This window comes from Papilio machaon, chromosome 22 (genome assembly GCF_912999745.1).
Source record: "Papilio machaon chromosome 22, ilPapMach1.1, whole genome shotgun sequence".
Classification (NCBI taxonomy): Eukaryota; Metazoa; Arthropoda; class Insecta; order Lepidoptera; family Papilionidae; genus Papilio; species Papilio machaon.
In genome coordinates, this window is record NC_060007.1 from 480,250 (window position 1) to 501,132 (window position 20,883).

General features: G+C 37.0%; 1 protein-coding gene and 1 non-coding gene across 2 annotated transcripts; one reads left to right on the plus strand and one right to left on the minus strand.

Moving 5' to 3' along the window:
* Positions 1 to 5,439: 5,439 nt before the first annotated feature.
* Positions 5,440 to 19,695, minus strand: LOC106715096 (calpain-D). The gene is made up of 21 exons (XM_045683464.1): positions 19,320 to 19,695; positions 17,624 to 17,755; positions 17,034 to 17,092; positions 15,519 to 16,761; positions 14,939 to 15,133; positions 14,642 to 14,769; positions 14,418 to 14,562; positions 14,030 to 14,184; positions 13,808 to 13,898; positions 13,167 to 13,309; positions 12,690 to 12,802; positions 11,786 to 11,969; positions 11,163 to 11,362; positions 10,439 to 10,535; positions 9,988 to 10,184; positions 9,226 to 9,500; positions 8,431 to 8,595; positions 8,228 to 8,339; positions 7,505 to 7,777; positions 6,608 to 6,750; positions 5,440 to 5,952 (listed from the first exon to the last, which is right to left on the minus strand). The coding sequence occupies exons 1-21, from the start codon at positions 19,559 to 19,561 to the stop codon at positions 5,763 to 5,765; spliced, it is 4,482 nt and encodes a 1,493-aa protein (XP_045539420.1). The 5' UTR covers positions 19,562 to 19,695; the 3' UTR covers positions 5,440 to 5,762.
* A 448-nt stretch (positions 19,696 to 20,143) lies between these two features.
* Positions 20,144 to 20,293, plus strand: LOC123722282. The gene has a single exon (XR_006756463.1). It is a non-coding gene; the product is annotated as a U12 minor spliceosomal RNA (small nuclear RNA).
* The last annotated feature ends 590 nt before the right edge of the window (positions 20,294 to 20,883 follow it).

Genomic DNA, 20,883 nt, shown 5'->3' on the forward strand with positions numbered 1-20,883 from the left:
CCTCGTACAAATTAAATTTTCCATCTGCACTAAGACGAAGACCTTACACTGTCAATGTCAGAACGAGGATATAAATTTTCCAGATACGTATAGCATACTGTTTTTCTATTTACAGAAATAGGTAGTAGGATATTGTCCCACCACAAACAGACAGCAACATCTGCTGCAAAAATCAGTCAGCTCAACCGGTGCAATACTAATTTTATTCTTGCCTTTCCCACTCTTGTCTTACAAGGAAAGGCTGGGAAGGGGAAGTAAATTTGGCTTGAGAGGAGACACATATGAAAGGAAAATTTTCTCTTTCTGTACGTCATCTTCCCTTTCGATACAAAGGGCAACGCATCTATTTGTGTGGATGCGTACGGGTAGCACTCGTTTTGCTAGCCACCTTCTAATATAATACATAGACGTCCATGTTAAATGTATATCTTTGTTAGGGTTAGAAGAGCAAAAGGGCGCGCAGAAGGGCACCGGAAATGACCCGGGTATGACTGCGACGTCGCGACTACCTAGTTCCGATCACCCTCTCCACTACGTGCGGAGCCCCGCCGTGGCGTTTCGCTTTTAAGTTCATTGCACAAGACAGTAACTTGTATTAATACAGGTTTCGACTGTCGTGACACTTGTATTCAAACATATTTCTCTTTCAGTTTTATCAAAGATATTGTAAGGGATGACAATAATGATTGAATAACAGTGCACTAGAGTTCCGGGGTTATACAAACCCTTTAAGACAGGCGGTATACAAGTTCCTTAATACTTAGTGACGTATGAAGACATTTTAGTTTTATATTAGCTTTGAATAAAACTCAATAACTCCGATACGAAATAATTACTATTTATTTTAATTGAAAGAAGTCAAACGCAAAACTAGCTAATAAAATCTACGCGGAATCCTCGGTAAAAGTTTTTTTTCTATGTTGGCTTATATAATAACACACACATTAACTGTCGCCCGCGCGGAATTAAAAAAAAAACTTAATTACTAGCCTATGTGTTCTTCCAGATTATGTTCTATATTTGTGCCACGTTTCATCAAGATCTTTGAGTCGTTCCGTAGACCTTTAAACAACAATCCATCTAAACATGCGCATTTATAATATTAGTAAGATTGCTTATTTGTTTTTAGCTCGAAACGATACGATATAACCTTTGACCTCGACGTTATGTCATATAACTCCAAGAAAACCTCATCCTTCAAACGACAAGTTCTCTTTAGAGACAGTTTTAGAAATGTTGAAGTCGGAGAGAGAATTGAAGTATCATTAACTAGCTATTTTTAACACTTAATATATTCACTGAATACTTGTCCTGTAAGTTCAATTTAACACGTTGACTAGTACGGAATTTAGTGAAGTATACGAAAAAATCTTATTGGTATGGCACATGTTACCACAGAAAAATTGTAGCATTGGAAGTGTTAAACATACAGAACTGGTTTTTAGTAAAGGTAAATTTTAATGATAAAAATACTATAGCGTCATTCAATTCCTAAATCTCAGGAACAAACTTCCCTTGTTGTAGTGGAAAGGCCATAAAGTGAAAAAATATAGTTTTCGCATTAAATAAACGAAATTTTATCACAATTAAGCTGACGCACGCGACTCCGTCCGCACGGTTTACAAAAAAAAAAATGACTAACCTATATGTTCTTCCAGACTATATTCTAAATCTATGCCTAATTTCATAAAGATCCATTGAGTAGTTCCGGAGATACCTTCAAACAAACATCCACCCACCCATCCAAACATTCGCATTTATATCAATAAGATTAGGTATGTAGCAATTATTAATATGGAAAAAAAAAACCACACAAATCAAATTTAAATAATTTTAATCCTTATTCAATATAACATGCAACCTCGTTAACTAACACGAAAATAAGCGTCATTGCTACGTAATACAAAACTTCAACTTCGACACAAGATATTGTAAAATAATATTACCAAAAAAATAAACAGATTTCAATTGCACTTTGCCAAGATATTTTGTACAAAAACATACAAAGTTAGGTTTAAATTTAATTCTAACATATTTAAAAAAAAACTTTGATTATATTCTTATAAGGTCAAATTTTAAACAACAGAAAAAGATTTATCCGATATACTTTTCATACACATATTTAAAATTAAATAAAAAAATGTATATTAAACATTTTGTAAAATTTAAAACTAAGTACCATTAAGATTTAAATAAAAATCAAAAATATTTTTTTTTTCAAATGAATTTATTCGATGTAATTTTTTACTTTATTTATGGCACTTTATAAAATTAAACATAAGATCCAAATATTTATAATTAAAGGGGGTTTCAGTCAAAACTAATTAATTTTTTACATCGCCATTGACTATCAATATAACATAAAAAAACTTGTTCCAGTATCCTTAAGTTTCCGAGACTTAAATCTCTGTATAAAACATAACATTTGATCTCAGAAACCGACTTTAAATAATTCAAAATTGCTTAAGGTTGTATTTTTATAACAAAATTAAAAAAAAAAAACAGCGCCAAATGAATGAAAAATTTAGCATTTTGTGTGGCAAGGCATTATTTGATATAAAACATGTGTCACATTAGAGTTGCTATATTAGAGCTATATACTACAAAGATTATATATTAATTGTATAATTATATATAGAAAATTATCCGTGCGTCAGTTTGTGCCATTTCAAAAAAAAAAAAAACAAACACCAAACAAGTTACTTAAAAACTAGAAAATATTGCACGATCAAAATAGGCCACAAAAATATTCATTCATTAAAAAAAACATATAATCGTTGTAAAGAATAATTTATGGCAAGAATAGTCGTTTTATAAAAAAATAAAACGAAAAAAAAATCACAAAAAATGAGTATTACAATTTAAAAAAAAATCCTATCTCAAGTGTCATTCAAAAATATGTCTTTTATACAAGTCAATGCAACGCCTAGCTTAAAATTTAAACCAACTATAAATCCAGATGTCGTCAACCTTATTTAATAAATTTTATCACCTGTAAATGTTTTTTATTTTGTCTGGCATCAATTTAACATTACCAAAAAATTCAATTTTATTGCCGGTGATAAACAATTTAAAACAGTAATATTTAAAAGTGATACAAAAATTAGTGGTATGATAAAAAAGGTTGACCACCCCTGGATTATAGCCACGCGTCTTCCTAACAGCTACAAAACGCATTATCACTTATATTTACAATTCCTATTCGCGACAAAACTACTTTTTTATTCTAACTCTGTATTCCAACTGCAGTGATTTTGTCTCTGTTCTTTTCAATGAGAATTTAAGAGACGTCAATCTGTTTCGTTACAAGTCGCTGCAGTGGAAACGCACAGTTTAACAATTCATACAAAAAATGCCTGCACTATAATGTAACAAATTCGTCCCTAAAATGACTTGATTACGCTACAAAATGTTCATCAGACATGACATACTCCAAAATCCTAACCTCAAAATTATACTTTGACAACTGACATATGAATTGACAGTAGTCAAAACTAGCAGAGTAAAAAGAGCAAATGTCAACAAGTGTTATCAATTTTAAACCTATCATATATATTTAAGTGACAGTGGCGAGAACGAATTCGTAATTTAATAAAAAGAAAAAATTATGAGATTTTTGATAAAGTTACGAAATTACTCTCACAAATATTCATTATAGACCCCTTTGATCTCACAACTTCTCTCACAGACTAAAACTTCTTACAAAAAACATTACTAAATCAACTATAAAGTATTCACTGATAAAAAAAAATTCTACAAGATTTAAAGACATACAATAATCAACCGTAACACAATAGCATTAAGGTTCACATTAGAATAACATAAAAAAATTCATACAACTTTCATGCAAAAACTGCCTAAAATCTAGGTATCAACATTTTAACATAGGAAAGAGTGTGACCTTTACATTGATGACTATATACTTGTGACTTAAATCTAATTGTCAAAAAATAGCAAAGTGCTCTGTCAAAACACATACATCCCATACAAAACACATACACAAAGAACATTTACCTTCATACAATAACTGTCATTCACAATTTCACTGGATTATATTAAAACATAGTTCCGTCTCTCTTTTTTATATTATACTAGCTGTCGCCCGCTACTCCGTCCGCGCGCAGTTAAAAATTGGGGGGGGGGGGTTATGAAAAATAGATGTTGGCCGATTCTCAGACCTACTGAATATGCTCACAAAATTTCATGAGAATCGGTCAAGCTGTTTCGGAGGAGTACGGGAACGAACATTGTGACACGAGAATTTTATATATAAGATATGAGTGGGATGATTATATGTTGTTATACATGTATTTAGACAGTGAAAATTCATTACGGATTTCTAAATACTTTACACATTTTGAATTGTAGAAAAAATACTGTCTATTTCTTTCTAATTCTACAATTTAATTCATTCCAATGATCAGAATTTAACTCTATATTTTGCTTTATAGCGGATAATATTTTGAGTAAATTAAATATTAATTGGTTTTATTTTATTTTATTTGGAATTCTTTGCTTAATTAATGGCAACATTAAGAGCATCGATGGCTCAGGGGTTAAACACTTGACTTGCAATCTGCAGGTCTTGGGTTCGAATCCCGACATGTACCAATGTGTTTTTCGATTTACATATGTACATTTATCTGACGTTCTTACGGTGAAGGAAAACATCGTGATGCTGCACATATCTGAGAAGATAATTCAAAGATATGTGTGAAGTCAACCCGCACTTGACTGTGGTTGACTATGTCCTAGTCACCCCTAAATTGGGGGAGGCTCCGAACCCTTCAGTGGGGACGTATAGTGAGCTGATGATGATGATGATGAAATGTCAGAATAATTAATAAAATCTTCAAAAAAATTATAATTTCATGAAAAAAATAATGAAATACGATTATTTGTAATATTAAATTTGAATTCCAACAAAAGTTTGTCGAGTAAAAAATTTTGAGATTAAAAAAAAATGCTGAAATTGTTTATCCAAATATTAGAATATCTAGTTAAATCCATAGACTATAAAATCCGTTTTTCACTGAATATAATTTTGACTAGATTGAGAATAATTTCTGACTATATAAAACCATTTCTCTTTAAAATTATCTGTTAACGGATGCTTTAAAATAACAGCATAATAATTTTCTGAACCAATTTGGTTTTTCTATCATTCAAATTTCAACCTTAACACTTAGTAAATAAGTGCATAAATCCAATAAATCTATCACGAACCAAATTTTAGATCAACACCTCGTTATCGCTGTCAAGCCATTTCTAACTTTAATTATTACACAATAAAGTCGTTTTTTCATCTCGAGACTTTTTTTTATACGTTCAATACTTAAGTACATTTTAACTTTATTAATTTATAAATTAAAAGCGAAATTTCTAGATAGTACAAGATTTCAGATTTATGATAGTGATTTTATAAAATACACTGGACACAATTTTGTGATAATATATTTAGCCAAAGTTTATTACATGTGAAATGTTGGTAACCCCTGTCTATATGATAAATATATAAAAAGACCGGATTGACGTCCGATTAGTGTGAAGAGACGACGAAAGCCGATAAAAATCCGTCAAATAAAAATGAAAGTTTATTACATGTGAAATGTTGATCACCCCTGTCGGAAAAAGACCGGATTGTTATTTTCTTGGTTACTACATTGATCTGATTTGAAAATCCTAGTAAAATCTGATTAATAAGAAGTCTGTTGTCTATAAATGTTGTCTCTGGTTGATATAAGAGAGTATATAGTCTATGTCTATGTGATGAGACGTGGTGCATGCAGACCGTGAAGACGTCGCGCCAGAGGTGGTCGATGGTGAGGTTCATCAGCAGCTCTGGGTGCCCAGTCCTGCAGCCGAGCACCACCAGCCAGCCTGTGTGTCAGCCGGTGAGCGATACTGAACCCCCCACTACCCTCCAACTGAGTCAGCACTATTATTACTTGCCTGAAAACATATCATTTACATTTATATACAAAACATTCATTATCAACTCAATATACTTCACCACTGAGGGAGAGCCTACCCTAATAAGTTAGGGGTGTTTAGGCCATAGTCAACCACACTAACCATGCGGGTTGACTTCATACATATCACCATGTTTTCCTTCATCATATATGTAATACATATGTAAATCGAAAAACACATTGTTACATGGCACGATTCGAACCCAGGACCTGCAGATTGCAAGTCAAGTGCTTAACCTCCAAGCCTCCGATCTCGGTAATTATTAGAATTGTTTTCCTTCAAGAAAGTCGGATATACTAAACATTACAAGTAAAGAAATTGAAGCTAATAATTTCTTCCATATTAAGTCTTTTTGCGTCCGAACAGAAGGGAATAGAATCCTTCAGGATGTATGGTTGTCTAAAACGTATCAAATTAAGCGCATATTGTATCAGCGCCATCTAGTAGCTGGTGTAAACAATCGTTACATTTAATTCGAATTCATTTGACAAAATTAGTTTTGCATCAATCTCTGCACTAGTTATAAAGAATACCCTTGTTCCCAACTTGCCAAATAATGTGGCTCTTACACACTAAAGTTGGCACGTCGCGCAAAAGAGTAAACTTGTAAATGATGTGCCAACTACAATAGTACCTGTGAAGCGGCGGCACGGAGTCGATGGTCTTGAGTTCTCCTCGCGTTGAGACAACGTTGTAACTCTCCTGGCAGTCGCACTTCACGTGGATCCATTTATCAGTGTGCCGGTTCTCCACCATCACAACCAGCCCCGCCCAACCCTGAAAAAGTTATAAAATTGATAACAACTATCTGACACTAGCTTTTACCCGCGACTCCGTCCGCGCGGAATAAAAAATGCACACAAAATAAAAAAGTTCCTATGTTCGTCTTCTAGTTCTAAGCTACCTCCCCATCAATTTTCAGCTAAATCAGTTCGACCGATCTTGAGTTATAAATAGTGTAACTAACACCACTTTCTTTTATATATATAAGATATTCTAACATAATGAATAATCCACACAAGAAAACTATTTTTCAAAAGCCGTATTACTTTTAATAAAGAATGTAAATGAAATCGCACCTAAAGTGACAACTTAGCTCTTATATAGAAAAAAAAAATAAGTAGTAGGGTCAGCAAAACAGATAATTTTACGCATTTTTTTTTTTCTTCTTATAATAATACTAGCTGTCGCCTGCGACTCCGTCCGCGGGGAATTAAAAAAAAACTTAATAAGTAGCCTATGTCTACCAGACTATTTTCTACGTTTGTGCTGAATTTCATCAAGATCCGTTGAGACGTTCTGGTGATACCTTCAAACATTCCCATCTATATATATAAAAGAAAGTCGTATTAATAACACTATTTATAACTCAAGAACGGCTGAATCGATTTGACTGAAAATTGGTGGGCAGGTAGCTTAGAACCAGGAAACGGACATAGGATAATTTTTACCCCGTTTTCTATTTTTTATTCCGCGCGGACGGAGTCGCGGGTAAAAGCTAGTTTATAATATTAGTAAGATTGTACATTACCTTAGTAAGATAATAAGCAGTCATTCCCTGCCTTCCTTCATGGCGTTGTCCTCTTGCGAGGGTCAATCCTATAATAGCATCAGCTAATATATGAGGATGCAGCGATGGCCGTTCCACTGCCAGAGGCTTGGAGGAGTGAACAGCCAGCACATGACGAGGCCAGCCAGAACTGTCCGCCAGCTCCAGACCGGTGTGCCAGTGATTGAAGGCCAGGCACACTACGAGGTAGAAGCCCTTCTCCAACATCTTGTGACAGCCGACGAAACCACGGACCTGGAGGAAAAATAAATTTCTTTAAGATAAAATTATCAATTTTTAATCACTTTCTAGTTTATACCATTTTTATGAAGCTATCAAAAGATAAGAAAGCCAATTTGATCCTTAATAATAAAAAAACTAACAAATAAAGAGAGAAAACAATTTCTTATCTTTTTCATTCTTTCTAACAAAATTCTTTTCATCTTCCTTGTCCTTTTCTTATAAGGAAAGGATGGAAAGGAGAAGTGAATTTGATAGAGGATGCATAAGAAGGTTAAATAGTCTCTTTTTGTGTCTCCTCCTTCGTCGATTGAGGGTAGGCAACGCAACTGCAATTGTGAATGTATGGGCAGCGGTTGCTTCGCCATTTCGGCGAATTCATGTGGCCGCTTGCTCGTTTGCTATCTTGTAATATATAAAAAAAGAGATGGGGGAGAGAGGGGGAGAGATAGAGGGAGAGTAGACCTGTCTCTTGCTGTGCGCGACGAGTTTGCCGACCTGCGCGCTGGGTCCAGACTTGGTGCGGAACACAACCACACACAGATCCAGCTGCGAGCGCTGACTCTTCGCTGAATTCCTGAAAGTTGTGATGATGATGATGATGTAAATATTTTTAAATGTCTTAGAGGTGGAATTTCTTAGAAGTAGCAAGCTCTCAGGTCCTGTACCTCTGTCCTTCCTGGAAGAGTGTGAAGTCGACTTCTGTAGGATGTGTGGCTGTCAGCAGTAGACAGGTGAGGTGACGAGTTGAGGATAGCGGAGGTAGGATACCAGCTAGCCGCGTCTCATGCCATCCTACCCGCACTTTGCAGATATCGATGCAGTCAAAATACCTGCAAATGGCAACGGTGAGAGAAATTCGACGCTAGATATAGTAATTTTCATCTATATATTTCATCATTATCATCATCAGCTCACTATACGTCCCCACCGAGAGGCTCTGAGCCTACTCTAAGTTAGGGGTGACTAGGCCATAGTCAACCACGCTGGTCAAGTGCAGGATGACTTCACACATATCATTGAATTTCTTCTCACATATGTGCAGGTTGCATCACGATGTTTTTCTTCACCTTAAGAATGTCAGATAAATGTACATATGTAAATCGAAAATCGAAAAACACATTGGTACATTGCGGGATTCGAACCCAGGACCTGCAGATTACAAGTCAAGTGCTTAACCCCTGAGCCACCGACGCACTATATATATTTATGAAGAAAGAATTAAAATTACATACAATAATTAAGAGACACTAGAATATTGTGGGAATATTTAGTAACTAGCTGTCGCCCGCGATTTCGTCCGCGCGGAATTAAAAAAAAATCTTTAGTAGCAGCTTATGTGTTCTTCCAGAATATGCTCTATATCTATGCCAAATTTCATCAAAATCCATTGAGCTGTTCCGGAGATACCTTGAAACATCCATCCATCCATCCATCCAAACATTCGCATTTACAATACTTACTTGAGTACATCATCAAATCCTATCCAGAAGACGCCGTGATCTCTATCATCTGGAGCAGTATGAGGTGCGACAGCTCTACGTAATGCGTCCGTCCAGCGGGGGCACGCGTGCGCCCACGCCCCTCTCCACGTGTAGTGCCCCCACGGGTTGCGTAGCCGCAGCAGACGTAGGGGCTCACCAGTGCCCCCAGTGACACCACACAGCTCCACCACATCCAGCACGGAGTACGCATGTCTAGGACGTAGACCAAGACGCTGGTACTCCTCTTCATCGACCTAAGAATTAAATACCATATGTAAAATATCTTTCACAACGTCTTTTATAACTGAGGAGGGGATACACTGAAAGAGAAGATATCCACCTCCCCTTCCCATTTCTGAAAAAGGGTGGAAAGGGATTGAAGACTAATATTAGACGTCCATCATACAATCATCATACGAAACGCGGATTAACTTCCACTTCACGGCTGTCTTTTGCGTGTCTATTGTTCTAACAAAGAGGTCGCTGTTTCACTATCTATGATTAGTTTTTTTTTATATCATAAGATGGCAAACGAGCAACCGACCACCTGAATTCGCCGCAATAGCGAGGCGACCGTTGCCCATAGACATCCGCAAATGCAAATGCGTTGCCCACTCTTAGTCAACGGAGAAGGGGACGCTCAGAATGAGGATATTTCTCCTTCTTATGCGTCCCCTCTTTCGCCAAATCCACTTCCCCTTCCCATCCTTTCCTATTATAATTTGACAAGTGTGAAGTGACCTTCATATTGCCACCCCCGCAGCTGGCGCCCATGAGGAAGCAAGCCTGACGCGAGGAGAGCAGCTGCGCCCACACCAGGTCTCTGTCCAGCTGCTCCAGAGGAGCCCCGCCCGCAGCCCCGCCCCCAGCGCCGCCAGCCCCGCCCCCCGCCTGCAGCGACACAGACTCGCACGGAGCACCCGTCAGCGTGCACAGACCTGATAATAATTATATTACTGATGATAAATGCTAATGTTTGGATGTATTGATGGATGGATGGATTGATGTTTGTTTGAAGATATCTCCGGAACAGCACAATGGCTGAACGGCTCAACGTATCTTGATGAAATTTGTCACAGAAGTAGAACAGTGTGGAAGAACACATAGGCTACTTATTAAGTTTTTTTTTTAATTTTGCGTGGACGGAGTCGCGGGCTACAGCTATATAAAGAGAGTGATAATTGTATTTCACCTTCAATAGCTCTGCCGGAGACCAGCGCTTCATAACAGCCGTGAAGTTTAGCAACCGCCTTTTCTATCAGCGGCACCCAAAGCTGTTTTCTTTTAGCCTGCGTACATTAAAGTTACCACATTTATTCTTTAAAATATTTTCATTCATACTAACAGATCTTTCAACAAGTCTCATACAAAATGAACGAATGAATGGAAACAAAACAGGATACATTTTGAAGAGAATATCGCTTAATTTGATATGGTCATTTTGTGATTTGAGCAGCGCCTCTATCAGCCATAAAAGTAACTACAAAACTAGAAAAAACTTTTTTAAGCACTGTAAATTTAAAAAAAAACAATAAGATGTTTATATGTTTCGAAACCTCAAAGAAACATGTTAAGCTCGACAGCAGCTGCCAGAATTTGCTTCACCCGTACATCAAAATGAAGTTACTTTCACGCCCGATAGAGGCGCTGTACAAATATAATACAAATTTATCCATACAATATTAAATTCAACGAAATTCCCATCAAGATATCACCTACTTGAGCATCTAGGTTTCCTTCTACTACGTTCAATGTAATGAATGAATGTATGAATGAATGCACGAATGAATGAATGAGCGAATGAATGAATTAATGAACGAATGAATGAATGAATGAACGAATGAATGAACTATAGAATGAACGAATGAATGAATGAACAAATGAATGAACGAATGAATGAATGCATATCTTAGTACCTGTGAATACACGAGCTGTCCTTTTTTATTGCACGGGAGCAGATCATCAACAGTTACAGTGAGCCAGCGGCCATCTTTACATAAACGAAGCTGGTACGCGCCGCGAGCTGGTTCACCTCGTACCACAACACCGCGTACCAAAGCTGACCTCTCAGCGAGTACGGCTAAAGCTGAGAGCAACCAACAGTTACCTAAAACACCTGAAAAGATATCACATTGTTTTTTAAATTGCTAATCAACTTAATAAGCATTTTTAATTTCAGTTTTTTTTCCCAAATCAAATCTATATATAAAGACCAAAATAGCTATAAAAGATCTTTAACATGATTGAATAAATTTTAGAATTCCGTTTCATAAATAATTTAAATTTTGGCCGTAAAATAATATTTCAATGCTAAAGTCAAGCTGTCTACGATCTGATTTAGTTGTCTTTTAATCATGAGTGGGCTATGTGTGTGTTATCAGTTGGCCACCTGTGGGCAAACCTTGAGATATATCAGCAGACCACTAGTGGGCAAACTTGCGAGATATTAGAAGACCACTAGTGGCCAAACTTACGAGATATCAGTAGACCACTAGTGGTCAAACCTTGCTAGATATCAGTAGATCATCAGTGGACAAACCTTGCGAGATATCAGAGGGTCTGGGGTCCCGGAACACGACCCAGGGCAGACGTGGGTCAGCGTCCACGTGTATCTGGTGCGGGCGGAGCCAGCGCGCCGCCGCCCCGCCCTCGCCGGTACTGCCGCCGTAGTACAACGACCTCGCAGCCGCTGGGAACGACTCGTCCACGTACGGCTCCCCACTCTGATAAACATATTGACAAATTAATTCTGTATTATTAGATGAGTAAGTTTCTGATGACGCTGGCAATATAAGAAGCATGTAGCAACACCGGTAAGTTATTTTTTTTTTATAAAATGGCGAAGCGACGGCTGCCCGACATTCGCAATTGCAGATGCGTTGTCTACCCTCAATCGACGAAGGAGACGCACAAATTCTTATGCATCTCCTCCTTCATCAAATCCACCTCCCCTTCCCATCCTTTCCTTATAAGAAAAGGTGTGGGAAGGAAAAGAGGATTAAAATTAGGTCTCTATACATTTGATAAGATATACTCTATGTGCTAGACAGGATTTTTACTCTTTGACAGAAGGATGCCATGTTTATTTGAACAAAGAATATTCGTTAATACAAAAAAAAAAAGTACATTAATTCTAAACATAGTACAAAAAAGCAACTAAAGTGAAAAAGATTAAATAAAACTTTGCAAACTTAAAAAATTAGACTAAAAGCATAACTAAAACTAAAATGCAACTAATTAATTTTATTCTTTGGTACTCGCATATAAAATGCAATATTCGTAATAAAAAGAACAAAGAACACTAGCTGACTCACTCACTCCCTTATAAACTAAGTTATTAAACAGTATCCGTATATTTCTCATACCTATACCACCACAGATTGTCTTTTAATACTCAATTAAGTATTCTGAGTGCGACACTAAATACATCTGTGTGTACTCACAGCGGAGCACTGTGCGAGCACCTCCTGCCACTGTGTCCAGGCGTGGCTCTCCTCTCGCAGCCGCAATATCTCCATGGGCGTACTCTCTTGTCGCTCCGCCTCAGAACCATCCGCTGTAACAAATACTGTTTAACTAGCTGTCGCCCGCGACTTCGTCAACGCAGAGTTGAACTAGCCTATAGCATGACCGCATTCATCAGCTACCTTCCCGTCAAAGTCCCATTAAAATCTGTCCAGCTGTTCCAGAGATTATCCGGAACAAATACGACATGGCAGATAGACAGACAGACAATTTTTTTCCTCTATATTAAATACAGACACTTTAATTTTAATAATATGTATGGATACATCCTAAGACTCGCCAACTTGAATCCAAAATGTATAGCTGCATGTTTTTAGTCAAAGTGAAAACGGTGATAGAATTTGTGTATTTGTGTATGTATGTATATTGTATGTAAATGTATGGATCGTACTAACGTGAATCATCGTCGTCCAGTGAGATCTGGTCCGGAGCTGCGGGCAGCAGACGGCTGCGTGGAGACTGACACATGTCACATGCGCCTGTTGACGCGCAGTTCACGTACGTACATTCTGAACACGCCCACTCACCTGACTCCGCCCTATTACACAAAACAATCACAATTAGGATAAAAAAAAAACATTTTTTTTCTAAAGCTGTAGGCTTAGTAATATTTGTGACAATCGCCATCGTATCGTCTACAAATTTTTAAAAAATAAAATTAAATACACCAACAACCTCATACTAATTTTGACAAATATTCGTGCTAGGACCACAGATACGAATCTAAAGACAATCTTTGATATCGTACGATTTTTTTAAGCTACAGGCTAAAAAATTTGAATCGGATATATTTAAATGTAAAAATTATCGCCTGGGACATTAGATATTAAGAAAGAAAGAAAGTTTTTAAGAAAGAAAACACAAAAAAGATTAAACCAAAAAACAATAACCTTATACTAACATAAAATTACACATAATTAATCTGGATATTAAGTTACCATTTATAGTTATTTATATTAACTTTCAATGAAAGATAATCTTCTTAAAGTACTTTCAACAGTAAATTTAAGGTAATAAAATAAATAAGGGTGGTTACTTGTTCTCAGGGGGCGGTGTCTTGTGGGCGTGGGCGCGGCGAGGGAGGGCGGGGGTGTGCCGGCTGCCGCGCCTTGGGGACGGACTCCGACCTGACAGTGGATTATTCAACGATTTGTTGGAATAAATTATACATTCATCCATCCAAATGAACAAAGGCAAGAACCCAAAAGAGCCATATAAATCACCAGTTAAAGTACCTTAAATTAATAAAAATATTTACCAGTGATTTGTGCGTGGGTATCTTGTGGTGTGGGTGTGGGCGTGGGCGTGGGCGTGGCTGAAGTGGGCAGGCCGTGGCGAGGTACAGGCGGAGTCTTGCAGGCCAGGCACAGCGCTGCAGACTGCGGGTTGCGCAGTGTACAGCAACTGCACGACCTAGTTACAGGACAGGGTCAACATGGACATAGTTTTTTTTTTTTTTTGGAATACATAAAGAACTAGCTTTTGCTTGCGACTTCATGCGCGCGGAATTAAAGAAAGATTTTATTGGGACTCTAGCTGTTAAACTGTTATTTGAAATAATCAATTTAATATAGATAAGTTAGCTTTTACGACAGTATGCTAGCCTTCAGCACCTGTTTTGTGGTAAATACATGTTCGTAACTCACCAGTAGGTGTGTTGTGGTGGACGGGAACCTGCGCAGGCGGCGCAGGCTGTCGCCGTGGGCTCGTTGACGAGAGTACAACGAGCGCAAGACCACGCCCCCGCCGCCGCGCCTGCGCCTGCGCCGCCACCACCTTCCGTACTAGACACTGACGATATTTTGTCAAATTAGTGACGCCTAATACTTTATGGTTCAAAAAGGAATAAACAATGGCGACGCATTCTTACCGACAGCAAAAAGCAGTTCGTCACTGTTGAGGTCATGGTCTAAGGAAGCGATCGGCACCTGCAGCTTCTTGACCGGCTCTGATCGGCTCGTCTCTTGCTTAGCCGCGATGGCCTCGGATGGCCGCGGACTGAGTGACAAAATAAAACTCCCAAATCAACAAAAATAAGTCAATGAACGAGGAAATGATAAAAAAATACTAGTTTTAAACTTCAGTTATATTTTTTTTTCTGTTAACTGTACTTTTCAACGACATTTGACGTATTATGCTATAGCCTAGACTAGAACAAAGTGTTCACCTGGCATGTTCCCTGTCTGTGGGGTGTGCGGGGTGCGCGGGGTGCGTGGTGTGCGGGGTGTGTGGGGCGGGCGTGGGGTGCGCGTGGGGTGCGATGGTGACGGCGTGGGGTGGGCGTGCGCTGCGGCACACGTCGCACCGCGCACCCCACACGTTGTACGCAAACCAGCACTCACTGCACTGCCACATGCGACCACTGACACACGAACAAAGAAAATACCAACTAGTAGTCACCCGCAACTTCATATAACATACTAAGCTAAATGGAACCCTATTTTACATGACTCATCACATAAGCCTGAGGTCAACTTATGCTGGGCAAATCAGAAACTATCGATGTCAACTTTCATAACTATTTTTTTTTATGTAACTATCGACATGAAACAAACACTAAATGTTAAGTGAAACTTACTACAATTCCATAATAAAACCACATACAGATCGGTTAAGCCGTTTCCGAGATTAAAGGACACAAACTCACAGACAACTCTCAAAAACGGATAATTCTAAAATCATTTAACAGGAGCAATGATTATTTGGACGAGGTATATATAAGCTATATTAATAAAATAAAAACTCACACAGGTTGTGTAGAAGTCACTTTAGTATCCCTCGGATGTGACACCTTCCCGATAGATGGCAACATATTATACACTTTAGTACCCGGTTCCTTCACGTGGGAACTCCTGATATTGTTCTGAGCATCACTAGCAGGTGATATACAGTTCTCTGTACCCAATAATTCATCAATCCTTGCATAATCACCATCATTTATATCATTAGAATACAAAGCTTCATTCTGTGAATTACTCATCACCGTTTTTGTATCCTGAACGGACACGTAAGAATATTTAGTACCGTTATTATTAACTTGCAGTTGCAAATTTAAATCTTTATATTTCCCTTTATTAGGTAAAGCATAGATTACACCTTCAGCATTAGTATCCCAACTACATTCTTTATCAATCAACTCTGTATTTCCTTCTTCTATCTTCTTTTCAGTCTCTTTAACATTAGCATATTCTAACGATTTATGATAATCACTCAAACTTCTTCTGCTAGAAATAACTTTACCGACCGGTCTATTCTCTGTGTGTTCAGAGAAAGATCGTCGGTATGTTGGTCTTATTTCTGGTGAGTTCTGAGCAGAAATCGATCTTCGGAACGACTCTCCTATAGAACTACCAGTTTGAGGCCAATCTGGTACAGTGATCATGACACCGCCCGAAGTAGGAAGAGACGTAGCCCCATCTCTACCGCTAGCAGTCTCGTGTCTACCTAAAGTAGTCACACTCAGACCTCTCGTATTCGAGATTCTTGACAAAGGCGATATTCTAGGAGAAAGGCAAGCTTCGCAATGGGTTCTTATACCAGAATTTTCTAGGGTACATTTACTGCAAGCCCATTTCTTCAAATACAAAGCTTTACTCTGTTCTCTTTGATATTCCTTTACATAATTCAATTCCCAATTAGATTTGCTTTCGTTGCATTTCTTAGGTTTTCTAGTCACTGAATGTAAACTCCTTAGGAATGATTCTCGAGGGTTACACTGGGTGGTATTGAAACCATATCTCTCCGAGACCATGAGACTTGTTGGTCTATTGATGGTGCCTCTGGTCTCTTCGACATTCCACCACTTCTGTTGGGAATTGATCACAGAACCGTGGGACAGGGACCTGGTAACCCCATGTGCCTGGTCTGTGAGCTGGGTGGGTGATAAACGCAGTGACTGTATATCTAGATTAAGACGACGACCATCCGCATAACTGGATGAAGGTTTGTATGAAGGGACAGCTAGGGTATTGGACCTTATCATAGTGTTATCTGTAAAAGATGAGGAAAGAAAATCTTATTTACCCTTAATCTTATTTATGCTTTATTGAACTAAAAACTTGATAATTCACTTCTGAATATAATAGCTGTAGCATAAATTACTTCGCATTTAACTAAAGTACTAAGAAGGAGAGCTTCGGTAACTGAGAAGAAGTTCAAAAGATATGTGTGAAGTCAACCCGCACTGGTCCAGCGTGGTTGCTCCTCCAGCTCTTCAGTTGGGACGTATGGGAGCTGATGATGATGACTAAGAATTAATTTACCTTGAGCTGATTTATCCTTGTCCGTCATCCCTGAAGCTTGCTCTTCATCATCAGACAGTCTGGGAAAGTTATTAACCTTTGAAATAAAGTTTAAAGGCACAAACAAATAGAGCAAAATGTATCAACAGCTTTTGTTTTTAACTACATTTCTGTTTTGTATTACATATATCTATCTATGGCCATCTGTCACTTCACTATTAACATAATCAGATGACTGCATTAGGGATGGGCGTTAATTGAACAAACTAGTTCAACCAACTGTTGATCACTCTTCAATGTTTCAATCGTTGACCGTTTCTCATTAAAATAGTTGAACCATAAATTAACTTAGGAACCAAAATCGTCTGTTTTTCATTGGGCCTTTGTTTATTGAATGTATGATTAACTAGTTGATAAAAGCAAATAAAGCATTTCGTTTAATTGACACCAACACCGTCAACCCATACCTAGACTGTACACTTAATTACCACCTTGTACTAGTCAGAACAAGTATGGTAAGTGGCATAAGACTAAATGTTGTGAAAGATAAGAGGTGAAAGTAGACAGACAAAGGCTGTCATGATGATACCACTAGTATTAGTATGCCACACCTGTATACAGGTGCATGTGGAGCGAGAGCATCGCAGGCAGTGCAGCGCCACGCAGCGGACACGTTGCGGAGGCCACAGCCACAGCGCCATGCGCGCCGAGCCAGCGGCGCCGATCCCACGCACGACCATCCGCTGCACAATACAACAATAAGATAAATCTCAACTATCACAACTTGAAATATTACCATCCCTTTCAATGCCTTTGAAAAATGTAGAGATAGGAAAAGCGATCATTTACAAGTATATAATAATATTTGAAATTCATGTTACACCAAATAAAGAAGAAAAAACACCCTATACATCGAGCTACATCAAATTAAAAGATACATAACATATCTGTGAAACTATAGGAATTCAACATAATTGTAATATAGTAACACCAATATTGAATTAAAAAAAAAAAAAACATAATAAGTAGCCCTTGTATTCTTCCAGACTATGTTCTTCATCTGTACCAAATATCATCAAGAACCCTTGAGTCGTTCCAGAGTTACCTTCAAACAAACATCCATCCATCTAAACATTCACATTTATAATTTTAGTATGATAATGAAATATCTTTACCTTAGATACATGAAGGGAAACTTTGTACAACCAATTTTAAGGAAAACACACAAATGTATGAAAAGGAAACTTGACACTAATAAATGTTATATGAAGAAGTGCATTAAGCCATATATAATTTAAAAAAAAATTATAATTAGTTATGGTTAAATTTAAACCAATGGGCAACCATTAATATTATTAACTAGCTTTTACCCGCGACTCCGTTCGCGCGGAATAAAAAAAATGCACACAAGATAAAAAAGTTCCTATGTCCGTCTCCTAGTTCTAAGCTATCTCCCCATCAATTTTCAGCTAAATCAGTTCGACCGATCTTGAGTTATAAATAGTGTAACTAACACAACTTTCTTTTATATATATATATATATATATAGATGCAAATGTTTGGATGAATGTTTGTTTTAAGGTACCTTCAGAATGGCTTAACAAATCTTGATGAAATTGGACACAATTGCAGAACATAGACTGGAAGCACACATAGACTACTTATTATGTTTTTGTTTCAGCGCAAACAGAGTAGCGGATGTCAGCTAGTATTTAATAGTTAAAATCATCAAAATTATGATGGAGTCCAGGACTAATTAAAAGAAGAAGAAGAAGATTTAATAGTCAAAACAATATCCAAAGGCATTCATTACATTATTCAATCATAAAAGTCTTGATGACCAATATTATAGTCTTTTTTACATAGCAGTGCTATATACTAATTATATTTTAACATTCAAAACCTCAAATATTTTGCTTATTAAACACAAAACTATAGCTGTTTCAGAGATTTTAATGGTTTATATTAGACTACTGTATGTAATAAAGTCTTTGTCTTATTAATTACTGAGTAAAAATTTCTTATGTACTAAAGAATAGACAAAGCTACTATTTAATACTAGCAATCAAATGAAACAACATATATCTAATGGCACCTGACATTAAAAGCTATGGTTTATAGTTGAATAATAACATACGCCCATTACAATAAACCTTCCAATAGTTAATTATAATTATAGACTTCGTCTACATTCACAAACAATTACAGTACAATGGATATTATAACCCAAATATAGAAGTAGAAAAATCGATAATTTCTGACATTACCAACAATGGAAGTAATGTCAATATGTAGAAAAATACACACCTATTGAAATTATTTGTTGTCGGTATAACGATAGTTTCCGAGCCAGGGGTAGTGCCTCCACTTTTTTCCGTGCGAGAAGCGTATTCTGATGATGAATCTCCGGTAAAATAGCGTTTTTGTGATCCACTGTCATGACTCGAAATTCTCTTTGTACCACATTTTAAACATTTTACACTCTCCGTTGGGTTGATCTGACCACACGCCTGACAATGCCATTGCAGCACCGATGCGATGGAGCCCATTTTAATTCACACATGGCTATGTGACCATACAATGCTTCGTTTATAGAAACAGTTTACTGATGAAGAAAAATGAAAACAGCTGATCCACCATGTTGTTTGTGTATAACTTTTTTATACGGATGTTGCTATTTCAATTTATACCCACAACACTAATAAGTCTATTTTATGAAAAAAAAAAATAGTTTTTCATGTAATCTGCAAATCTACAGGAAACATAATTTTGCTTGACACTTGTATATAAAAAAAAAATGATTTTTAACTATTTCGTTTTGATAGACATCTGTTGGATATATATAAAGAATCTATTTTTTTTCTACACAAGCAACATTTTTTTAAATAATAGAGCATAACGCTAGATGGCGTAATTACTAATAAATTAATTAAGAAAATACTTTCACGGCTTAATTTCGTTAGAAAGATGATCAGAGAAAGAAAAAGTAATTATCAAATGTTCGATAGATTTGATGATCCAAAAATAAATTTCTTTTTCGTAAAATAGATGGCAGTTTAAGAAAACCTCGATCACACTATGGTTATGTTATCATTGTAGATGTAGGTCTTCGCCGCTAGTGATGCCGACTCGTGCCTCAATTTATTGAGTAAGGAAATTATTGGGCCTTGGTAACGCTTGGCTATGTCCTAGAAAAGGGCGACCGTATTTTTGCAGGGTACAGGTCGTCCTGTGAGTTGCGCGCCTACTTTGCGCGCGATTCCGGTGAAGCGATCTGCCCTGATTAGAGAAGATAGAAAGATACTTATCCAGTAACAACTTCAACTCATTTCATCTTCTGCATGGTTAGTTAATTTGTCTTTGTCCTATCTTAAGATTATCGAACATGGCAATAATAAAAGTAACAACGTAGAGAAGATACTAATAAGAGCACTAACTTAGTCGTTAATTAAATCCAAAAACATCAAGTGATCCACATCTAGTTGATATACGAAGATTGTACTAAAACAAATAAAAGGTAAAAAATAATGAAATCTTATCAATGGACCTAACATAATTATTTCTGACAAACGCTTTCGTATTGTCAGCGTCATAGTCAAAATTAGTATGAATATTGGTGTACTTTACACTAGCTGTACACATTTTTAAACAAATTTTGTTGATGACGATACCATGACGATTATCACCAATGTTATTGGTAGGTCTACATGTAGTTTCTTAAAGTGAAAGAATGTAGAAGGTAATCTACAGTCAACATCATTTATTTAAGCTTACAGGTCATAACGGGATGGACATATTTACATACAAAACTAAAATATATATCAGCGAAAACATAACTTTTTTCTAAAAAAACATAACCAGTTAAAATGCT